The following is a 25,225-nucleotide window of genomic DNA, read 5'->3' on the forward strand; positions in this document are numbered from 1 at the left end:
TAAATGAGCTCAAAGTGCTTTACAAAGGGTCCCAAGCCAACAGCAACACTTAACATGCAGGACGAGAGAGACATAACATCTGTAAGGTGATGTTATGATTTTTTTTTTTCAACAAAAACAACGCTGTTACCTGCCTGGAATTAATTTTACACCGGAGTTGGGTGAGAAAATATAAGTAAAGAGCCCTTTCCAAGGACTTATCTTTGCGGAATCGAGAGCTAGACTAGAACCAAGAATCTTAAAGTCCTCAGGTGAGTGTCATACCATCAGGCCACAAAGACGCACAAATTAAGAGAACTATTCATTTTGACAATCCAATTACCTTGTATACAAAATTTGTGATAATCAACGATGTATTTCTTCAAATATGATTTGAGAGACAATGCATTCATGACAACAGTATAATCATCTAAGATACACATCATTCAATTTTATCATAATTTACACAGCAGAATATCAATACAAACTTTTAAGTCTTCAATGTACACACACTATTATTATTTGGCAGGTGTGTCAATCGTGTATCTCTCCATTTGTAACGAAACGCCTCAAATCGGTGTTAAGTCGGGAGTGATTTAGATGATTACAGTTTTGAGTATTCCAGTAATTTTATAGGAAACTTGAATTAACCCTCCAGCTCCCAGTAGGACACATTTGTGATTGATTGTTTTGATTTTTAAGGGTTTGCGACAAATTTAGGTCACATCAGCGCTAGTTAAAATGGGATAGTCAAAAAATTCTAGAAATACAATTAAATCAACCAAGAAAAAGAAAGCTAAAGGGGTATTGGTTCAAATAATAAATAGATGTAGATTCCAAGAGCATACTATCAACGTACTTAGTTTGAGATCATCTAAAAGTCGCATCTAGACACCAGCACAGGATCCCACTTAGAGGAACACACTCAAATGTTTACGAGACGCGTTCAAAACAAAGATGTAACGATCAATATATAACAGAATGATGATTTACAAGGGGGAAAAAAATCACCTCCCAAAAAAAAACTAACTATACATTTGAGTGTTTCCCTCTCAGTCAAGGACTTCAGAAAAGGCCAGAACAAAACTAAGTAACCCCGTGCCGTTCCAAGACAAAGACAGAAATCAACTCAGAAAACATATATAGGGGGAAAGATGACACAGCAAGGGACCTCCTGCCAGCCTACCATGAGAGGTCAAAAGACCCCACCCTATCTGTGACTTTTATGTGCCCAGTATGACAAATATGTTTTGATTTTTATCAAAAATTGATAATTGATTCAAATTTCTGGATGCATTTGTAAAGTCTTTTAATCAAATGGAATTTTTTCATCCTTGGAAACTTGGCCTGGGATCTAGAGGGTTAATTATATTTGTTTTATTGAAGACAATAAACTATAGTGCCTTAAAGTGACGAAAACGAACATTTCACATTCCCTGTCTGACTTTAAAATTATTTTAAACCTCGTTCACTCCGACATAATACCGTTTTGAGATCATAGGTCAGATTTAACATTGAAAATTGATTGTAAAACAATTTGTGAGACTAAACGCCAAATTCTAGAAAAATCAGGAAATTTATTTATATTATAAACAAATTTTACCAAAAACCAATCATGGACCAAAAATTTTTTTTTTTAATTACCATACAAATGAGTCCTTGGTTTGTTTTTAACCAAAGATAATAATAATAACAATAACAATAATACTAATAATAATAATAATAATAATAATAATAATAATAATAATAATAATAATAATAATAATAATAATAATAATAATAATAATAATAATAATAACAATAACAATAGTAACTTGTATAGGATTTTCTATTTTTAAAAATAACAGCTAAACTCATCTCATATAGTATTTTTCTCCAATTCGATAATTTATTTATTTATTTATGTAATTAATTTATTCACTTTTTCCATTTAATTATTCTATTTTTTCCTTCCTTCCTTCCTTCAATCCAACGTTCGTTCATTCATCCATCTTGGTGTTGGTCTGTGTCGACGGGTGGCGGGGCGTCCGGTAAATTTGTCCTCATGCTTCCTGCTGTCAAGTAACCTGCCACACTGGGGCCGGTGGGTCCTGAGACAGGATGGGGAAGGGGGAGGAGGAGGAGGAGATGGAAGAACAACAGCCTTTTACTTTTAGAGTGGAGATGGGAGGATTGGAGCTTGGGTGGGGTTTCTTACGATAGTGGCCTTTTAGTAACACACTAGTTCAATGTGCCATTAGGATTATGTGAGTTGTGGTTGTGTGTGTCTGTGAATGAGCAGCTTGATATCTCTTATCTCAAGTTTACACATATTTATTATTAGCATGTGCTAACTAAAATGAGAATGTGAGTATCTATTGACAAGGATGGATATTGTAAGATTTCCCGCCGAAGGATATCTAATAATAATAATAATAATAATAATAATAATAATAATAATAATAATATAATAATAATAATAATAATAATAATATAATATAATTATATTATTATATTATTATTATTATTATTATTATTATTATATTATTATTATATAATTATTATTATTATTATTATTATTATTATTATTATTATTATTATTATTATTATATTATTATTATTATTATTATTATTATTATTATTATTATTATTATAAATATTAAATATCTTCAAAGTATTGTATGAAATAATTATGGTGAAATCCTAGCCAACTGGGGGAATTACTGAAGCATTGTGAGACACACCAAGAATACATGAGATAAATAATCACAATGGTTTATTGTACATGGAAACGCACTGAATAAACATTCATATTTGTTTATCTATGTGCATTTATGTGTTTGATGATTGACTACACACAACATTCCGTCTTATAGCGGTGTTTTGATATGTGTTATTAAAGGCCACTATGACGTATAGATAGTATGTGCTTGGCTAAGTAGCTCACAACATTGCCTGCCATCCAGAAGTATAACGGACCAAAACACAAAACTAGGTGTAACCTTGAACGTTTATAGTCTGGATAATACAGTTTAGTGAGAATTACTCACAAAATTGGATGGCTAAAAAAACAATAACAAAGGCCTGAGTGACATCATTTTCATCTATCAATAGGGGTTTGCATTAAAAAAAAAAAATAAAAATAAAAAACATTCTGCAAAGAAATAGTCTCACTTTTCTAAGCGTGAGCTGGGTTAGATAATTTCCACAGTGATATTTTGGAGGGAGAAATTATTTTTCATGCACAACTCTATTCTTAATTGAAGAAAAGTCTTTGTGATTCTTTTTTTTTTAATTGAATTATTTTACAGACATGACATCTTGATTAGGTTGGCCTCTTGTGCAAAAAAAAATTCTCCAGAACACGTCACTAAACTCGTTATATATTGTCAAATTTTCACTCAAATAATATATAATTCCAACTGTTTTCACTTAAATGTATATTTCACAGTTAATCCATAATAATAAAAGAAAGAAAAAACTTATTATAGCACAATAACCATTAAGTGTGCTCAACATGCTTTAAATAGGTCCCAAGCCAGCAACAATACTGGACAGGACATACAAGATATGCCTGACAAGACAAGATGCCTGTAAAGCTTTATTGTGAATAATTTATTTATTTTATGACAGAAATAACGCCGTTGCAGGATAGGTACTCATTTTAAACCTGCATATGTTGAGGAAATGCGAGTATAACTTCTTTTCTATGGACTCGACTTTACATCACCGGCAGTGGGGGTTAAACCTCTGACCTCTGGGTCACAATCCAAGTGTTTGTTTTGTTTTTTGTTTTTTTTAAGGGATTTTCAGTGATTGCAACACATTAAGGTCATATCAGCACCAGTAAAAAGGAAGAAAATGGGATAGTAAAAAGTTATAGAATTACAATTAAAGCATCCAAGAATAAGGCAGACAAACACAGCCGTTTACTGCATTCACTTTAGTTCGACAGGTAAACTTTGCCGGACGCTAGTTCATAACAGATGGTGAGTCACGGCCTGTGCCGAAAGGGCGACTGAGAAATTTTTCCTATTTTGATGATTTTTTTCTCAAGTTCAAAGTGGCGTAGTAAAGATGCTATTAGATGTTGCAATAAGATATTTTAGAGTCATAACTAGTGATCTACATACTTTTATTTGATATAATTTTAGTAGATCATTTGGGATTAGATTTTATAGGAAATAACCATAAAAATGGGTTAGAAATTTTAATTACTTCAAACGATATAATCAAAAATTACATAGTTATCTGAGTTTATACAAATAAATGAGAAATACTGCAATAATCATCAGTATTCACAGAGTAGAAATATATAAACAAAGTCGTTTTGTAATGAAGCATTGTTGAGATATCCGCTCACCTGTACAGCAATATCCTTTTTTGACAGCAATAAAAAAAATGCGTAATCACCGAATTGTAGGGGTTTGTTGATCAAATGATCAAAACGAACTGGTTTTAGTAATGGCAATTGACAATTCTAAGGAAAAGATATGTTATATACATTCCTTTGATGTTTGTATAGATCTAAACTATATAATAATAATAATAATAATAATAATAATAATAATAATAATAATAATAATAATAATAATAATAATACGATAATAATACAATAATAATAATAATAATAATAAATAATAATAATAATAATAATAATAATAATAATAATAATAATAATAATAATAATAATAATAATAATAATAATAATAATAATAATAATAACAATAATAATAATAATGATGATGATGATGATGATGATCATCATCATCATGATCATTTTCATGAAAATAATATAGTGGCTATCACCTAAACGCCTGCTAATTTTGGTAAAACGCAATAATCTCTCTTTAAAATATCGTTCTAAATGCCCGTTTAAAAAAAAAAAATTGGAATTCGCCTTTATATGTCCACTCTGACAGAAAGGAAATAAAAAAAAGAAAGAAAGAAAGAATAAAGAATTTTACTGAATCATTTGCGGCCAAAGAATTGACTCATCACATGTTTCAGAGAGTTTTATTTAACTTCCCAACGCCCCAAATTACTATCAGTTGATTCAATATAATTTACTCCTACCCACTCCACGCTCTCCGGCAATTTACTTTCATGTCCCTCAAACTGCTTTCTTTTCATGGAGCGTCCAATCAGCTTTTTACAATTGCCCATTTCCAATTGGCTGCTGAATAAGGACAATTCTAATTTCAATTGTCCACCACTCGGTCATCAGCAAAGTCAAGAAAGCTCCTCCTACTCAAATCACACATACCCACGAATATGATAGGCCTTGTAGACCAGTCACTGGTCTTTGATGTTACACAACCATCCGCCAGCTTTGATCACATCGCTTTTGATGATGTCACTCAATATCTATCTTCTTCTCTCAACCCCTTTGACTGTACCAAGAGTCAACATAAAAGAATATCGCGGTGAGGTGCGAATCGTGAAGATGGAATGACGTAGCTGGGTTAAAGTTATAGGTTCAAAGTTCAATTGTCAGAGAGAATTGATGAGAGATTAAACTGAGGTGGTAAAATGAAAATTGTTTCGTGGTAAAACGTTGCATAAATTAGTTTTATGTACACCAACACACACACACACACACACACTTACACACTCTCTCTCTCTCTCTCTCTCTCTCCCTCTCTCTCTCTCTCTCTCTCTCTCTCTCTCTCTCTCTCTCTCTCTCTCTCTCTCTCTCTCTCTCTCTCTCTCTCTCTCTCTCTCCCCCTCTCTCCAGTGCTGCAACAAAAAATAAGGACGCCGACCAGATAGCTAATACTATTTAAAATGGAAATTTGTTGAAAATGGTCTGCATATTGAACAACCGAAGCATCGTGGATAACAGAAATGATCATTGTGAATCAGTTGAAACACGTGATATCGATGTAATACTAATACTAGTAATAATCATATAATATCAGTGTATTTATCTTACTCTTGATCATCACTGTAATAATAATAATAATAATAATAATAATAAATAATAATAATAATAATAATAATAATAATAATAATAATAATAATAATAATAATAATATAATGATAATAGTAAAAAATAAATAATATCCATTTTTTGACAATAAAAAATCGTGATAAACGCATTGAAAATGATGGGAGGGGGGGGGGGGACTAATGATCAGATAATCAAAATGAACTGTTATTTTAAAATAAATTGACAATCATATGTAAAGATAAGTTATAAATATTCCTTTGAACTTTGTATAGACGTCTAGATCTTAACACATTTTTATACTTTTTATTAACATACGTAAAACCTCACGATTATTGTAAGGAACAACTGATTGTTACATTTCACAGAAACAGCATCTAATTAACCAACGTTCTGTTTTCTTTTTTTTTCACCGGTGGAACTTCATCTCCTAATTCTGGAGCAGATTGCATGAAATGTTTTTTAAGCACATATCTCATCTGAGCCCTTTCACAGCTTATTCGGCAGAGTCCATTTGCCATTTGCATTGAGACAATGCTTGTTTTCAGTATGAGCCATTCATCTGAGTAAAGAAAAAAAAAATCATTAGTTATTATTGATATTGATGATGATGATGATGATGATGATGATGATGATGATGATGATGATGATGATGATGATGATAATAATAATTGTAATTATAAGAGTTATAATAATATTATTGATTGTTAGTAATAATACGATAGTGATCGCCTAGATGCCTGCTAATAATAATAACGTAATAATTTTCCTTTAAAATATAGTTCTAAATGCCCGTTATTCAAAATGGAATCCGCCTATATACCAACTCTGAAATATTTTTAGCAAAAATAAGATAGAGAAAGAAATTTACTGTAGCATTTGCGGCCAAAAAATTGATTTATCACCGGTCTGTGAGAGTCTTATTTGACACCTAGACAACGCCCCAAATTACTTTCAATTCATTTCAAATTTACTCCACCTCTCCAGCAATTTCATCCCATGACCTCCAAACTGCTTTCTATCCATGGAGCGCCAATCAGATGTTTACAATTACCAATTTCCAATTGGCTGCTGAAAAAGGACAATTATAATTTCAATCGTCCACCAGTCGGTCATCGGCAAAGTCAAATGAGCCCCTCCCACTCAAATCACATATACTCTCGAAACTTCGGCCTTGTAGCGCAGTCCACCGGGCTTTTGATGTTACACAATCATCCGCCACCTTTGATCACATCGCTTTTTGATGTCATAATATATCTACCCTCTTTTCCCACGCCCGTTGACTGTACCAACGGGCGATGTAAAAGAATATCGAGGAAAGGTGCGAATCGTGAAGACGGAATGGCAAATCGGTGTGAAAGTTATAGGTTCAAAGTTCAATTTTCACAGAGAAATCATGAGAACTTGACTGAACAAGCAATAAAAATCGTTCCGTGCTAAAAATGTGCGTACATGAGTTTTATATACACACACACACACTCCCTCCCTCTCTCTCTCTCTCTCTCTCTCTCTCTCTCTCTCTCTCTCTCTCTCTCTCTCTTCTCTCTCTCTCCTCTCTCTGAGTGTGTGTGTACTACTACTACTACTACTACTACTACTACTACTACTACTACGATTACTACTACTACTATTACTGCGCTATCATCATCATCATCATCATCATCATCATCATCATAAAACAACAACAACAATAACGTTATCATCACAATTGGACTCGTGTTCTTATGTCTCAGGAGTTTGTCTGAATACGGGACTATTTTGTTAGCCAACAAAGAATTAGACAAGATGTGTTTACACATTCATTGTGCAGAAACCGGTCATTACAAATCATTGAAATAAATGCTATATTAAAAGTAGATTATTACTCTTATGTTTACTACCATGTGTTAGGGTAACAAAACTCAGATAACATCAATTTGAATTTTTTAAACAATTAAAAATATTTTTCAGGTTAATTTTAAATAGAAAAATATACATTTTTCAAGAGAGAATAAAGTATACTCACCATTCCTTGATATCAATGAAAATAATTGCGTCTTGAAGATGAAAATGTGGCCGTTATATCCATATAAAATAGAAAAATATAGAAGAAGTGTATGGTCAGCAATTGCAGTGTAAAAAGGAACGATTTTACGAAATCTGTCATATAGCCTGACTGACAATGAAATCCAAGCGGTGCATTCTACCTGCGGGGATAAATATAGGCCAGTTTTCACGTTCTGGACACCTGTTATGACGTAACCACACGGTGGTCTCCCCGTCATAGACGGTGGGTCGTTCCCATTGGGGGTGAGGCGGTAGAAAACTAAAGTGAAAGATTTCTAGTGTAATAAACGGCTGTGCAAAGGGGAATTGGTTCAAATAAGGAACAGATGTAGATTCCAAGAGCACACTATCAGTGTACTTAGTCTGAGATCACCTAAAAGTCTCATCTAGACACAAGCACAGGTCTCTACTAAGACGAATACACTCAAATGTTTACAAATCATAAATAATACGTAAACAAAACATAATACAGTGCAAAACGGAGAGATAATTTACAAGGAAAAAAATATCTCTCAAAACTAACTAAACATTTTACTGTTTCCCTCCCAGCCAGGGTATCCAGCCAGGGCCAGGACAAAACCAAGTAATCTCATTCCAAGACAAAGACAGAAAGCAGGTTGGAAAAGAGACATAAGGGGATAGAAGACACAGTATGTACCTCCCTACCCACTACGGGAGGTCAGGAACCCAACCCAGACAATCCAAGTGTCATATCACTAAACAACCAAAAATGGGTTAAACCAAAGATTCAAGACACTTGGTATTCCATTTCAGTCTAGACATACTTAGATTTAAGCGTAGCAAGGAAAAACTGAGACTACTATCAATAATGGGCAAGAGGAAACAGGGTCGTCCAAAACAGACTTGGAGGAGGAGAAGCCTTCACCAAGATTTGAGCGTCTACAATCTTACCTGGAGGGAGGCAAAGGTCTGTGCCAAGATGGAAGAGTGCTGTTGAGGCCCTATGCTCCGCCAGGAGTCAAGAGGCATAAGTCAAGTAAGTCAAGTCACTATACATAATATCATGAGGCCATATAGCCAATAAGCCAATATAGAACCAATAAAGACGTACTGGAAGACGTGCGAGATTGTTCAGGATGGAAGGAACCCCTCGGCCACAATGTGAGGCATGAAGGTTTGTGTAGAATGGTGATGGAGGGCACCCTTGAAGGAGGAAGACAAAGGAAAGTTTGGATGGACAATATCAAGGAATGGAGACAGGAATGAAGATGGAAGAACTCTTGGAGAAGGCCAACAATAGAGAAGAATGGTGGAAAGTGGTGAGAACTGCATCCCATGTATCCCCCCGACGATCATCAGATCATGGGATGAATGAATGAATGATAAAGCCAAAGATTATCCCAATGTCTTTAGTGGAGATTCTCAAAAAGACAGCAGCAATTGCTTGTTACGCTTCAGATAGGACACTAATCTTTTTCCCAAAGAGAGTACTTTCCAACAGATCTAGCACACCTAGATACCCCATCACTGCTGAGTGAACAAGGGGGGTCAGGAAAAAATCTCAACTGCAACCAGGATTGATAACGGCCCCTTTGCTTATGAAGAGGAGCGTGTTCACCCACTGAACTATCCCTATGAAAGGGTTGATGAAAAAGCCAGACAAATTCTTTTGATAAAAGTCCCCTTGCTTATGAGGGGGCCTATTGAACCATTGCTGCCAAAGGGTTAATCTTTAAAAATCAGACAAGATCTTCTAATTACGGTTTCTTTGGTCCTAATAAACCACAGAGCTATCACTGCAAAAGGGTTAATGAAAAAGCGAGACTAGATCTTATGATAACTATCCCTTTGCTTATGATGAGGAGGAGTGTTCTACTGCTGAATAATCACTGCCAAAGAGTTAATAAAAAAGACAAGATATTCTGACAACGGTACCTTTGCTCATAATAAACTTCTGATCTATCAATGCGAAAGGTTTAATAAAAATGCCAGACAAGATCTGCTGATAACAATTCCTTTGTATATGAGGGTAAGTGTTAATAAAGATAAGAGAGACAAGATTCTACCAGTGAGGTATCCAGCAATGTTGGAGTTGGTGATGAACAAATCGTGTCTCTGGTCTTTGTAGTCACGCCACACTTTGGAGTCATCAAGGATGGATGTTACCTGGAAGGGAATCAAAGTATTTATATTTACAAATATAGTCTTGTCAAATAAATCAAACGTCTAATGTGTAAATCATGATGTCTCGTGTCTTATGTGTAGTGTCTTTGTGGGAAAAGAAGACACAAAATAGCTGTCAAACCTTTTCTCCATGGACAAGGCTTCTCTGCACGGCTTAGCCCTTTCCTTACCAGCCACTTTAGGGAATTTTCCCCAAAATTTCACACTCACCAAAAACAAAAATAGAATTGTCTTACTCAAGCAGAAAAGCAACAAATAAAATCTATGCATAATATTGATCAGCAAAATGAACTCTACAACACAGTGTCATGTTTTTATAGCTATAATAAAACATTTTTCTTTAAATTGTGTGATTTACAAAATAAATCAGATTGACAAAAGTGTTGGTTGTATCTTAAAGAATGTGGCGATTTTCCAATGGTTGATAAGGAGAGGGTTAAAGGGTGATAAAAGAAAATGGGTTCGTTAACTCACAAAACAAATAGGAACATTTACATGTGACTGGTCTTATAAAATGGTACAGTACTGGTACCATCCAACCCTATATCTAGGTTCTAAAGTGACATGAGGAAGAAGAAAGAGGAGAAGGAGACACAAAATAATTGCCAAACCTTTTCTCCATGGACAAGACTTCTCTGCATGGCTTTGAGGGCCTTGACAATCTGTGCTTTGGTTGCTGCAGGGTTTTCCATGGCCTCCAGTCCTCCCTCTAGAAGCTTCAGGAGGAACGGGATCAGCTCTGACTTGAGGGCCTGAGGAGAAAATTTAAAATAGCAGGTGAGTGAGGGGTTTAACTTACTCAACCCTAACAACGACTATATCCGTAGTTTACACAGGTTACTTTTACCCCTTTCCTATTTATTACAGTTTTCCGAGACAAATTATGGAGAAGGGGACAAATTATATCAAAGCTAATGTTTTCAGTTTTTACATGTTAATGGTAGTTGAATTAAACTATGTACATGCTCATTTTTAATACATTTTTTTTCCAATTTTGAAAAGAATAAAAAATCTTTAGGATTGAGTGAGTTAATAAAAAATTGTTTTTGGTGTCTCATTCATCGTGTTTTGCTAACAAAGGGGAAACCAGAAAAGTCCACATTAAATGCCTCTGTAGATTAAAAACATTTGAGCTGGAGCTTTTATATAGCGCAATATCCACTAAACTTGCTCAAAGTGCTTTACAGGGGGTCCCCAGAGCTGCCAACTTGGACAAAGTCATTTGGGGGACACATTTCAGTGACACTTCAGTGACAACAGAACGTCGCTTATTTACACTAAAAATATGAAATATTATACTCACCAGAAACTCTTGTCCTGATATTAACGTCAAATCATGGAGAGTGTCGTCATGGTGGTCTTTTCACATCATAATTTAATCACATCATGCATAGTCCTAATTTAATTAGTTCCAAATAAAATAATATTACGAGTCCACATTTATTTATATATATATACATTAGTATTTACACTATTTACAATTACAACTCCTCCATAGTTATTACTCCTTGTTGAGAGCTCTTGCTGTGGCTGTTTTACATAGCTTCAGCAACTCTGGAGCATTTTTCCTCTCGTGACACACTACATCTTTTTGTTTTAGAATCATTAGGGATTCTAGTGTCTCAACAGACATTGATGACCGAAAGTCTGTCCTGTTCTTCCTCACTGTGCTGAAGATGCGTTCACATGAGGCATTGCTGTGAGGAATTGCAAGAATTGACGTCATGACTTTGGCTAATGTGTTCAATGAAAGATGTCCTGTTATATCCTTCACAGACTCTCCAAGCACCTTCCACTTCAATCCCATTTCATCAGGCAAGTTATCTGGTAATTCACAAGATTGATATTCTACAAATTGCATTTGCAACTCGTCTTTAGTTGCATCCTGTGGTAAAATGGTTGGAAATTTATTTAAAAAATATTCCAACTGTTTCCATGTGGCTGTTTGCCTCACATTGATGTCAGCCACCTCAGCATTCTTTAAATAAATAGCTTCCATTTGTCCATTCTTTAAAAGGTAAGTAATGGCAGTTTGTAAAAATTTCTTTATAGATGAATAGAATTGTTGTTCCTTCTCCTTATTCAATTTCTCCAGACTCTTCCTTGTCCCCTCCCCAATAACAAGATCACCATTTGATCTTTTGTTGTACTGTGACTTGTAGTCAACATCTGTAACTCCCTTGTGGGTAAGAGCACATGGTTTTAGCCCCATTGTCATAAGAGTTCTAATGAAGCGCTGTACCAGACGGAGTTGGACATGAACCATTGAAGATTCCGACTGAAGTTGCATATTCACTTTGTCAAATTCAGGAAGGATAAATGAAAGGTAGTGGATATAAGCCTTCAATGTTCTTGACTTCAGGTTGTCCAACACTTTTTTTTTCCTATCCTGTTTATTCTCCTCTGCATCTATCTCCTTTGCCTGCTCTGTAGTGCTGTTGCATTCTTCAAAAAAACCTCTCCAGTGCAGGCCATTGCTCCAGAACCCAGAGGCATGTCTTTGACAGTGAAAGCCAACGTGTCGGGCATGTTTACAGAGCTCTGATGGCTTCACTCCACATTCTTCCTGGAAATTTTTTAAGTTTTTCACTCTACTGGCACTCTTCTCGATATAATAATAAATGTCAATGAAAAATTGCTCGATATTGACTGGCAACTGTTTGGCTGCCCACTCTGCAGCAAGATGGAGCCTATGACAAATACACCCTGTACTGATGAGGTTTGAATTGTACTTCAGAAGTTCACCATAACATCCAGTCTTTTTACCTACCATGACATTAGCATTGTCACTGGTGAAAGCCAAACAATTATCCAAGCTGATGTCCTTTGACTTTAATTCCCCTACAATTGCCTCCGCTATTTTTACTCCAGTGTTTTTACCCTCCACTTCAATGATAGACAATAAGGAAGTAACAATATTTCCATCTATGGCCAATCGAACAATGATGGGGTACAATTTGTCATTTCTATCATTGCTTGCATCTGTGGCAATAGAAAATGTTCCTGTTTTCATCGATGCAACCAACATGGATGTCTCCTGATTTGCCATTTCCTTCACAATGTGAGTTGACTTGGTTCTGCCACATGAATATTTTTCTATAATCTCCCTAGCAGAAACAGACTTATTTAAAAACATTGCCTTAAATAGTTTTCCCACATGATCAGCAGCCGCTAACGGAATATTGTGCTCCACTAAAAATCCAGTGAACATCACTTCGGCATTCGTCACCGACTCCACACTCTTAGCATGAGCATTGACGAATGAAGACACAGACTTAACACTACTCACTGATTTAGCATTTTTAATATGCTTAGGTCCATTGACATGCCTAGAACAATCGTTCATACCACTATCAACTAAAAAGTCATTGAAGCACACCGTACAGTAAACGTGACCAGGGCTTTTGGACGATTTAATGAGACAAGGAAATTTCTCAGTCATCTCGGGCCGATAAAGAACCGCTTGTTTCCTCCGTTTTGCTGGCGGTGTATCCATTTCAAAGCACAGTAAGAAATCACAAACTATTACAAAGTAGAAAAGTGAATGAAGTGAAAAATCAAACGAATTTAACAGTAGACAAGACCACGTATGAACAGCTCCAACAATCGAATGAAAATGAAAGAAAGAACTAAGAACACATGCGCTCGTAATCAGAATCGGCAATGAAAGATTATTTTAACAATACGATCGACGATTCCCTGAATGACACGAATCCAACAAACAAAGTATAGTATTCGATGTGTGTAATGAAAAAATCGATTACGGAATTGTCAAAATATAGATATTAAGTTTTTTGACCGAAGAACGATTGGCTAATGAGCATCTTGACCCTTAAACGATTGGTCGTTCTGGCAGCTCACGTGTCAACAGCCGTCAACAATGAATTGAATCATCGTTTAGGCAGTGGAAGACGGCCATGGAATAGTTGCGTCACATCGCCACGTTGTTGAATAAATTATCCAGGCATGGTCGATAGGTAAAAAAGCCAAATTATGTTCTAGTTACATTTGAAACAAACAAAGTATATCACTGATCTCGTCCCTTTGAGATATAAAGAATGATATAAAAATCAAGAAAATCGGCCGATAAATAAAAAAGTTGCTAAAAAAAGCTAAAATAAACAAAAGCAATTTTTAAAATCAAATTTATTCGTAAAACAGTTGGTTTTCAACCGATTTTTATGAAACAAAGACCAATGAACTTCTTTTTTCAATCTGATTTCAGCAATGTGACTTTCAAATTCCTCATAATTTTATTTTTTACTTTTAAATTTTAGGTTTTAGGCCTACTCAATAAGGTGTTATATTCCTTGCATAACAATAGCGTAATACATCGACGGGGAGAAGCGTCTTTGTTTCGGCCAGCTGGATAGATAGCCTGTGATTGGTCGAAGACTTTGAAACGCTTGATTCACAATTCTACACGAACGGACCCTGGCGGTCTATCAAAGAGGTGTAACAAATTTATTTACCGACTATTTTTCTTGGTGCTAAAATTACAAAGTAATAATTTCGCATCAGAAAAAATAACTCTGAAGTTCCTATCTCTTTATTACAATAAAATTGATACCTCGAATGACAAAATCGACCCACAAATAAGGGAGTTATAAATTATTCATAATATTTTTAAAAGTTTACAATAATTGTCTTCAAAGTCATTTTTCATCACCAAAGTCGTAATTTTTTACCGATTTTTACTAAACAAAGTGCAATGTCAACGATTTTCACCCGCAAATAAAATAGGATTTAAATCGCAATTTCTGAAACATATCTTTTCTGTCGGCAAATTTATAAAAATCAAAGCTGAAAACACCCTGCGGCAGTGACAGGGCCTGTCATTTCCTTCACAACGATTGGATTTTACTTACTGAGGCCAGTCTTGGCTACCCCGCCCATGAATATTATGCCGTTGTCGGTTTTTGTCGGGTTGAATCTTAACGAGATTAAGGCAACTTCCTGTTGTTAGCACGCGTTGATCACCCGACATCCGATTTTAAAACGTTATGCATCCCGGCGAGAGAAAAAAAAAAAAAATTACTTTTATTTCGCCCGTGCAACCATTTCCGTGACAAAATGGTGTGTTTCCGTGTATCCGTGACTCGTAGTCTATTTCCGTGAATTTCACGGAAGTTCCGTGACAGTTGGCAGCTCTGGGTCCCTGACTAACAGCAACACGTAACATGTAGAATGAGACATAATGCCTGTTAGGCGATATTACAATTTTTTCCGACATAGACAATGCTGTTAACGACCAGGTACTCATTTTACACCTGAGTACGGAGAGAGAATGTGAGTAAAGAGCCTTTTCCAAGGACTCAACTATGCCATGAGCGAGGCTCGAATCCAGGACCTTCCGATCCGAAAGAGAGTGTCACACCACAAGGCCACATCGCTGCACAAATTAAATTGAAGCTTTTAGACCCATTTTATTGTTATCCATGTTTTATAAAGGACAATGGATATTATTACTTAAATTACTAAAAACTAAAACTTCATAGCTCTGAGCATTTTTTTCTTTAAATTCACTTTTGGGCATATGGGTCGCCCCGATAAAATCCAGTCGCATCTCTCTAATCCAGAACTCCACAATCCGACTGTCTCCATTATCCGGACAGGTTGTCTGGGGACTGATTTTTTAAATATTTTTTATTTGTACAACTTAGGGAGTGATTCCACTATCCGGATGTTTCTGTAATATGTTGGGAACAGATTTTTGTTTTTGTTTTTAAGGGTTTTACAGCGCTTGCAACACATTTAGGTTATATCAGCGCCAGTAAAAAGGAAGAAAATGGGATAGTCAAAAGTTATATAGAATTACAATCAAAGTGCCCAAGAGAAAGTAAGACAAAGGGGAATTGAGAACAAATAGGGATCAGATGTAGATTCCAAGAGCATACCATCAATGTACTTAGTCTGATATCACCTATAAGTCTCATCCGGACACAAGTACAAAATCCAACAAAGAGGAATACACTCAAATGCTTATATTATACATTGAAAATAACAAATATAATAATACATAACAGAGAGATGATTTACAAGGAAAAAAATATCATCTCCCAAAACAATAACTATGCATTTGACTGTTTCCCTTCCAGCTAGGACTCCGGCCAGGGCCAGGACAAAACCAAGTAATCTCATTCCGAGACAAAGACAGAAGCATGTTGGTAAACTGTAATAAGGGGATAGAAGAACACAGTATGTACCCCCCTGCCCACTATGGGAGGTCAGAAACCCCACCCAGTGGGAACAGATGTGTTCGGATCGGAGAGATGTGACTGTACCAAGTTGAGACAATATGGGTAACAAATTTGAAAAACAAATAATTTCAGAATTTTTTGTCATTCTTCAGAACCTCAGGAATAAAAGACATTCAAAATATGCCCTCCTTATGTTATTTTACATTTATTTTTATTATATATTAATCTATTTTCTATCTTAAATGCTTATTAAAATTAATTTATTTTTCAAAACATATTTATTTATTATTTATTGATTTTTAAAATACCGTCAACTTAGGCCACTTACTGAAAACAAGATTGCTTATTTCAAAAGATGAATTACATGTAGCTTTTATCTTTTAAATAATTAGAACCCAATAGATCTAATAAGCACTTATGAATTAAATGTTTAAAAAGCAACCTTTTTTTATTCTACTAAGTGGCCTAAGCAACCCCGGATGGCCTAAATAACCCCGATGGACTGTAACATGTTTATCATTTTACATTCATGGCTTAATAGTCCATTTATATAGATATTGTCCTTGAACTAATATAAAGTCTACGCAAAATTTCAGACCGTTTGGTGTGTAAGTTTGTGTGAGTGTGCGTGTACATGTGTGTGTGTGTGTGTGTGTGTGTGTGTGTGTGTGTGTGAGTGTGTGTGTGTGTGCGTGTGTGTGAGTGCGTGTATTGTGGGTAAAATTCTAATTTTTTTGTGTGTAAGTATGTGTGCGTGTACATGTGTGTTTGTGTGTGTGTGTGTGTGTGTGTGTGTATGAGTGTGTGTGTATTGTGGGTAAAATTCTAATCACCTGTTCGACCATGTCATCCCCGCCTTTCTCAAACATTTTACAGATGGCCTCAGCGGCCAGGCCAACCATATCCCGACGGGCCATCATGGCCGACTTCAATGGGTTGATGGAGTCGATGGCGGCCATGCTTCGGATACACAACTGTTGGTGATAAAAGAACAAAGACAATGGGTTCAGGAACTCAATAAAACACAAATGTTACAGTGAATGACATAATCAGTCGGATGGTGAAAAGTTTTGAACTGAGATATGGCCAAGTTTAGTTGGAAGGTCAATTTTGATCAAAATTCAGTTCTTGTCATAAATGATTAAATCAACCCTTTTTGTACATCTTCGGGAAATATCTAAGCTTAATTTCACTTCTAAATATGTTTTACAGCTAGTCAAGTTGAAAAAGTATGAAATTTGAGAAAAATTGCTGGATACCTTTCCAATACATCTGATAATATCCTCATGAAAAATCACCCGATTTACTTCAAATAAATATTAAAATGCTCTGGTAAGCATATTCTTTCAGAAAATGTGGAAAAAATGCAAATCCAAAAATTTCACTTTCCGACTGATTATGTCATGCACCGACACAAATAGGCACATTTACATGTGTCCAGTCGTCTCACAATAGATTGGGGTCCTGTTGGCTCAGAAAGTAGAGCACACGATTCACACACAAATGGACCAGGATTTATCCTGAGTGAAGTTTGGATGAATAAAGTACATTATTATTATTATTATTATTATTAAGTTGAGATTTCCAACCCCACCTCCACCCTCTGTCCACCCAGCAAGGATTGGGAAGCTGATTTATTGGAAAGTACATTGCGATAGACAAGTGTCCTATCCAAAAGGTAGCATGCAATTCCTGTTGTCTTTATAACACTACTGAAACAGGGATAAACTCTCTCTCTCTCTCTCTCTCTCTCTCTCTCTCTCTCTCTCTCTCTCTCTCTCTCTCTCTCTCTTCTCTCTTCTCTCTCTCTCTCTCTCTCTCTCTCTCTCTCTCTCTCTCTCTCTCTCTCTCTCTCTCTCTCTCTCTCTCTCTCTCTCTCTCTCTCTCTCTCTCTCTCTCAATGCCCCCCCCCCTCCCACCCCCACTCTCCCCTGATCAGGCATCCAAAACTTACCTCATTCTGGGCCATCTGATGACAGACCTGGATGGCAGACTTGGGAACAGCGTTGTTCTTACAGGTCATTGCACCGAAGACGCGAGGCACGTACCCAAGGGAGGGGACCTGGTCCAGTAGGGATGAGTGGGCCTGGAACAGGCAGACTATGGCAGTGGTCAGGGTTTCTAGCATCTCTCCCTGGGGACAAGAACCAAGCGTGAAATAGATTAATGATCAATTGGGGGTCAAGGTCATTGTTGATTGGAACAACATAACTATGGTAGTGGTAAGGGCTTCTAGCATCTCTCCAAAGGGGGCAAGAACCATAGTTAAATAGATTAAAGGTCAATTGGGGGGGTCAAGGTCATTATTGATTGGAACAAGATAACTATGGTAGGGGTCAGGGTTTCTAGCATCTCTCCAAAAGGGGAAGAATCATTAGTTAAATAGATTAAAGGTCAATTGGGGGGTCAAGGTCATTATTGATTGGAACAAGATAACTATGGTAGTGGTCAGGGTTTCTAGCATCTCTCCAAAAGGGGAAGAACCAATAATTAAATAGATTAAAGGTTAATTGGGGGTCAAGGTCATTATTGATTGGGACAAGATAACTATGGTAGTGGTCAGGGTTTCTAGCATCTCTCCAAAAGGGGAAGAATCATTAGTTAAATAGATTAAAGGTCAATTGGTGGGTCAAGGTCATTATTGATTGGAACAAGATAACTATGGTAGTGGTCAGGGTTTCTAGCATCTCTCCAAAAGGGGAAGAACCATTGGTTAAATAGATTAAAGGTTAATTGGGGGTCAAGGTCATTATTGATTGGAACAAGATAACTATGGTAGTGGTCAGGGTTTCTAGCATCTCTCCAAAAGGGGAAGAACCAATAATTAAATAGATTAAAGGTTAATTGGGGGTCAAGGTCATTATTGATTGGGACAAGATAATTATGGTAGTGGTCAGGGTTTCTAGCATCTCTCCAAAAGGGGAAGAACCATTGGTTAAATAGATTAAAGGTTAATTGGGGGTCAAGGTCATTGTTGATTGGAACAAGATAAGTATGGTAGTGGTCAGGGTTTCTAGCATCTCTCCAAAAGGAGAAGAACCAATAGTTAAATAGATCAAAGGTTAATTGGGGGTCAAGGTCATTATTGATTGGAACAAGATAATTATGGTAGTGGTCCTGGTTTCTAGCATCTCTCCAAAAGGGGAAGAACCAATAGTTAAATAGATTAAAGGTTAATTGGGGGTCAAGGTCATTATTGATTGGAACAAGATAACTATGGTAGTGGTCAGGGTTTCTAGCATCTCTCCAAAAGGGGAAGAACCATTGGTTAAATAGATTAAAGGTTAATTGGGGTCAAGGTCATTGTTGATTGGAACAAGATAATTATGGTAGTGGTCAGGGTTTCTAGCATCTCTCCAAAAGGAGAAGAACCAATAGTTAAATAGATCAAAGGTTAATTGGGGGTCAAGGTCATTATTGATTGGGACAAGATTATTATGGTAGTGGTCAGGGTTTCTAGCATCTCTCCAAAAGGGGAAGAACCATTGGTTAAATAGATTAAAGGTTAATTGGGGGTCAATGTCATTGTTGATTGGAACAAGATAATTATGGTAGTGGTCAGGGTTTCTAGCATCTCTCCAAAAGGAGAAGAACCAATAGTTAAATAGATCAAAGGTTAATTGGGGGTCAAGGTCATTATTGATTGGGACAAGATTATTATGGTAGTGGTCAGGGTTTCTAGCATCTCTCCAAAAGAGGAAGAAACCAATAGTTAAATAGATTAAAGGTTAATTTGGGGGGGGGGTCAAGGTCATTACTGATTAGAAAAAGAAGTCTACGGCAGTGGTCAGAGTTCAAGCCTCTCTTCCAGGGGGCAAGAACCAAGAGTGAAAAAGATGAAAGGTGAATTGATGTAAAATGAGTGCCTGGCCGGTAAACATTGTTGTCTTTGTCGAAAAGAAAGGCGCCTTACACGAGTCGTGTCTAGCCTTGCACATTAAATGTTGTTGGCTTGGGACCTCTTGTAAACCATTTTGATCACTTTTAGTTGTTACTGCATTATATAAATGCTCAAGGTTTTTGCTTTGTTCCTTTTTTTTTTTTTTTTTTTTTTTTTTGCTTTGTTTCAATATTAACAAATTAATTCAAATTAACTTTGAGAGAATTCTGACACAATCACTTACATCAATTTTAGGACTGGACGTCAATTGAGACCATCTCTCCAAGAGCTCCGTCAGGAATTCTTTGGGTTTGCGTAGCACCCAGGCCGGGTTGGCTATAAATAGCCTGAGGAAGACACCGCCCACCACCAGCTCTCCTTGGATGTCTGAGTAGATGACCTCAAAGTCCTCCTTCATGCTCCATTTAGCATTAGGATCTTCTTTTTGGGCTGCAAAGTGTCTATTGAACGAAAAAAAAAAATGCATTTTATGTTGTAGACAATTGGAAATGTTCAGGTATGCTGACAATTTCTACTAAAAGAATGAGTGAATCCCTTCTATTAAAACGATGACTGAATCCCATCTAACTGAAAGAATGAATGAATCCCATCTATGAGAGAATGCATGAATCAAATCTACTGAAAGACTGTATGAATTCATCTACTGAGAGAATGCATGAATCAAATCTACTGAAAGACTGTATGAATTCATCTACTGAGAGAATGCATGAATCAAATCTACTGAAAGACTGTATGAATTCATCTACTGAGAGAATGCATGAATCAAATCTACTGAAAGACTGTATGAATTCATCAAGTGAAAGAATGCATAAATCCCATCTACTAAGAGAGTGAATGAATCCCAACTTCAAAAAGAATGAACACCTCCCATCCATTGAAATAATGAATGGACCTATCTACTGAAAGGGAGAATAAATCTTGCCTACAAAACTCTCCTATTTACTGAAAACATTCATATTAACACCCCATCCACTGAAATAAATAATGAAAAGACATGTCAATTGAAAGGAGAAAGGAATCCTATCTACCCAAAGCTGTAACTTTTCTTAAAACACGAAGGCATCATCCTATATATCTACTTACTTGTCTTTCATCTTTTTGACAGTCCCACAAACTTTTTCCCTGGCATCGTTGTTCCAAATCAACTCGGGATTTTCATGAGAGCCTGGATATTGAAAAAAATAAAGGAAAACAAGAATAAAATATGAAATCTCATTAAAATTACTCAATTCGATTTTTTTCTCAAGCATTCATAAAGCCTTCATTTCAAGACATATAAAATTGTATTTACAACACACACAAAAAACAAGATTATTTTTTTTCTCTTATCCAAATGAATTACCAATTTAAAACGCTTTCAAACTTGATCAAATGTGATATCCTCTCATATTATGACGACAGGATGAACCAGGTGAGAGAGAGAGAGAGAGAGAGAGAAAGAGAAAGAGAGAGAGAGAGAGAGAGAGAGAGAGAGAGAGAGAGTGAGTGAGAGAGAGAGAGAGAGAGAGAGAGAGAGAGAGAGAGAGAGAGAGAGAGTGTGAAAGAGAGAGAGAGAGAGAGAGAGAGAGAGAGAGAGAGAGAGAGAGAGAGAGAGAGATTGAGATATTCATATCACCTTCAAACATGTGAACAGCAGCCTCTGACGAGTCTCTCATAGCATCCATAAATATGGGAGGTAGAAACTTGCACAGGAGGATTCGAACCTTGGGTCCCACCAACTTGTCGGAGAGCATTTTACCAAACAATTCTGCAGTCTTCTCCCTCACCGCTGGGTTGGTGGAATTACAGAACAAATCCAGAAGATAAACTAAGCAACCTGTAGTCATGAGAATAAGAGAGTTATTCATCGTGTAGAAATAAATATAATTGGAACCTCAAAGAAAAAAACATACAACACAGCATTACATAGAAAATCATCTCCAGAGCACAGTCGTACTCCACCTCTTCTAAGATTTGCAACCTCTGCTTAGAAGAAAAATTCTTCATCATCACAAAACTGAACATGGCAACACTCAACAGAAGAAACGAACTAACATCCTCATGCAGACATAGAAACAAACACCTTTTATGTAATTACAAACCTCCATAAACACGAATCTAGAAAAATACAAAAAACACAACAATCTACTTTCACTTCCACTTCCTGATGAGAGCTAACGCTTGAAACAATATTGTAGAAGTTCATCATAATTATACTTGAAATGTTTTATATTTATATTAACGATATTAGTATGATCATCAAAATTTCATAGTTTTGCATTGCCTGAAGACTGATGAGAAATAAAGGGTACGCAGAGTGCCAGATGCCTGAAAGCTAAACACGGGACCCAATTGGATCCCAGTTACCAGGTTTAATCGACCCTGTTACCCAGATCTAATAGACCCAGTTACCAGATCTAACAGACCCGCATACCAGATCTAATAGACCCAGTTACCAGATCTAATAGACCCAGTTACCAGATCTAATAGACCCAGCTATCAGTTCTAATAAACCCAGTTACCAGATCTAATAAACCCAGTTACCAGATCTAATAGACCCAGTTACCAGATCTAATAGACCCAGTTACCAGATCTAATAGACCCAGTTACCAGATCTAATAAACCCAGTTACCAGATCTAATAAACCCAGTTACCAGATCTAATAAACCCAGTTACCAGATCTAATAGACCCAGTTACCAGATCTAATAGACCCAGCTATCAGTTCTAATAAACCCAGTTACCAGATCTAATAGACCCAGTTACCAGATCTAATAGACCCAGCTATCAGTTCTAATAAACCCAGTTACCAGATCTAATAGACCCAGTTACCAGATCTAATAGACCCAGTTACCAGATCTAATAGACCCAGCTATCAGTTCTAATAAACCCAGTTACCAGATCTAATAGACCCAGCTATCAGTTCTAATAAACCCAGTTACCAGATCTAATAGACCCGACTACCATATCTAATAGACCCAGTTACCAGATCTAATAGACCCAGTTACCAGATCTAATAGACCCAGTCACCATATCTAATAGACCCAGCTATCAGATCTAATAAACCCAGTTAATTAATCACACAGCTTCGAAAAAGAAAATACCAAACACAGAACATTTCGGGTTCAAAACCCTTCTCCAGCCCATAACAAAAACAATGAAATCATTAATCTGTTTGGATTTCATGTGATGTATTAATGTTTTAGTTGTGTTTGTTATGTCTTTGGATTGATGCAGTGGAAATTAAAATCAGTGATACTCAACAAAAAAAAACCTACAAATTATAAATACAGACCTTTGACTAGAGCCTCTTTGATTATTTTGGTGTTGGACATGAGGGCAAACAGACTTTCCAGGGCTAGAAGACGACCTGAGGAGAGGGAACAGAACAATTTTAAAAATCTATTGTGTTGATCGAGGCTTGGAATTACTTCCTGTAGGGTGTTCATATTTTCTGAAGACTAAATAAATAATAAAGCATTGACTAAAAAAAAAAAGAAAAAGAAAAAAAAGAAACAACTAAATGTGAGCTTGTATCAGAAAAAAAAATTAAAATGGGTGCGATTTTTTTGAGGGGTATAATAAAAGTATTCTCGGATAAAAGTATTCTCGGACTCCTGTTTTTGAAATTTTTATCTTGTTCCCAAAGCGCACTCACAAGGTGACATCTCTACTGTGACATTTGGAACTTGTTTAAAATTTCAAAAGGAGGAGTTGAAGAATACTTCATTGTCGTCATAGTCATTTACATACATCAGTTCTTATTAATTTGAATACCAAAACCACTTGATCATGTGTAATACACTTTTTTTTAAAAGATAACTTTTTAACAATTCAAGAAGATTTCAGATTGACATGCACTGTAAAAATAAGTTAACAGAAGATCGGGATTGAGACAATCAATGTTGTTAACTCTTTCAGCACCATTGGCCGCACTGTATGGCCAGAGCAGAATATGTTCTACTGGCCAATGGCCGTACAGTGTGGCCAATCTTGCAAGGCAAAAATAATAATGTAATCCAATCCTACTTTCTACAAAAGTACAATAAATTGAACCAATGGCATCATTTCTTTAATCAGAACATTCAATTGGCCTTTGGTATTTTAATTGAGATTTTGCGCCGAATTTGAATGTCGCTTTGTCTTAGCTTGACATTCTCATGCTGCCTCCATCAGGTGTCAGTTAATTTGTGACGGAAATGCGAATCTAGCCTCCGTGCTGAAAGAGTTAAATTGTTTAAGTTGAAATAATATCATAACCGATTGAAGCAGTGCTAAAAATCTAATCCAGATGAAATGATAAAAGAGATTTTATTGTGAAAAAAAGCAATGGACTGTTCATAACAGCAGCATCTGACTCTATGCACAAAAGGCATTGAAACAGATGTATAGGCTACACACGAGATGTGCTTTACTCATGTATATACAGAGAGAGAGAGAGAGAGAGAGAGAGAGAGAGAGAGAGAGAGAGAGAGAGAGAGAGAGAGAGAGAGAGAGAGAGAGAGAGAGAGAGAGAGAGAGAGAGAGAGAGAGAGAGAGAGAGAGAGAGAGAGAGAGAGAGAGAGAGAGAGAGATAAAGAGAAAAAAAGAGAGAGAGAGAGAGAGAGAGAGAGAGAGAGAGAGAGAGAGAGAGAGAGAGAGAGAGAGAGAGAGAGAGAAAGAAAGAGAGAGAGAGACAGAGAGGCAGAGCTCCTAAGCCTTCCATTAGGAGTAAAAGTTGAAAATGACTGTACACCATCATTCCATTCTACTCACAAGAGGGCACACTCTGTAATGAGAAAAGCAGATAACCAAGGACTTCAGCAGCTGCGATGTCCTTGACGCATTCTTGATTGGTGGTCACACAGTTTAACACCTGTCAAAACCATTTAACACATAGATTTGTCATATTGAGTATTTTGGTGATGGGCACGATCAAATACTTGCATAAGTTTTAACGGATACTTGAGCGTAAATCTTATCATTATCCAATACCGTACCTTAATCAATTTAATCGGTGTTGATAGCTCAGTTAGTAGAGCACTCACTTCACAATCAAAGGGACCAAA

General features: G+C 36.3%; 1 protein-coding gene across 4 annotated transcripts in view; it reads right to left on the reverse strand.

The window, feature by feature from the left end:
* Positions 1 to 1,803: 1,803 nt before the first annotated feature.
* The window catches only part of LOC144958513 (dnaJ homolog subfamily C member 13-like), a 113,609-nt gene continuing 90,187 nt past the window's right edge, over positions 1,804 to 25,225 (reverse strand). For all 4 annotated transcript variants that reach the window (XM_078890535.1, XM_078890533.1, XM_078890536.1 and 1 more), the window contains 10 exons: positions 24,933 to 25,032; positions 23,473 to 23,547; positions 21,816 to 22,016; positions 21,284 to 21,365; positions 20,424 to 20,640; positions 18,254 to 18,433; positions 17,133 to 17,273; positions 10,711 to 10,851; positions 9,982 to 10,081; positions 1,804 to 2,069 (listed from right to left, as the gene is read on the reverse strand). In XM_078890535.1, coding sequence (XP_078746661.1) covers positions 1,963 to 2,069; positions 9,982 to 10,081; positions 10,711 to 10,851; positions 17,133 to 17,273; positions 18,254 to 18,433; positions 20,424 to 20,640; positions 21,284 to 21,365; positions 21,816 to 22,016; positions 23,473 to 23,547; positions 24,933 to 25,032 — 1,344 coding nt within the window. In that variant the 3' untranslated portion in view covers positions 1,804 to 1,962. The remainder of the gene's footprint in view (positions 2,070 to 9,981; positions 10,082 to 10,710; positions 10,852 to 17,132; positions 17,274 to 18,253; positions 18,434 to 20,423; positions 20,641 to 21,283; positions 21,366 to 21,815; positions 22,017 to 23,472; positions 23,548 to 24,932; positions 25,033 to 25,225) is intronic.

Source organism: Berghia stephanieae, chromosome 13 (assembly GCF_034508935.2).
Source record: "Berghia stephanieae isolate SIO BIC M18660-M18661 chromosome 13, UCSD_Bste_1.3, whole genome shotgun sequence".
In the NCBI taxonomy this organism is placed as follows: domain Eukaryota; kingdom Metazoa; phylum Mollusca; class Gastropoda; order Nudibranchia; family Aeolidiidae; genus Berghia; species Berghia stephanieae.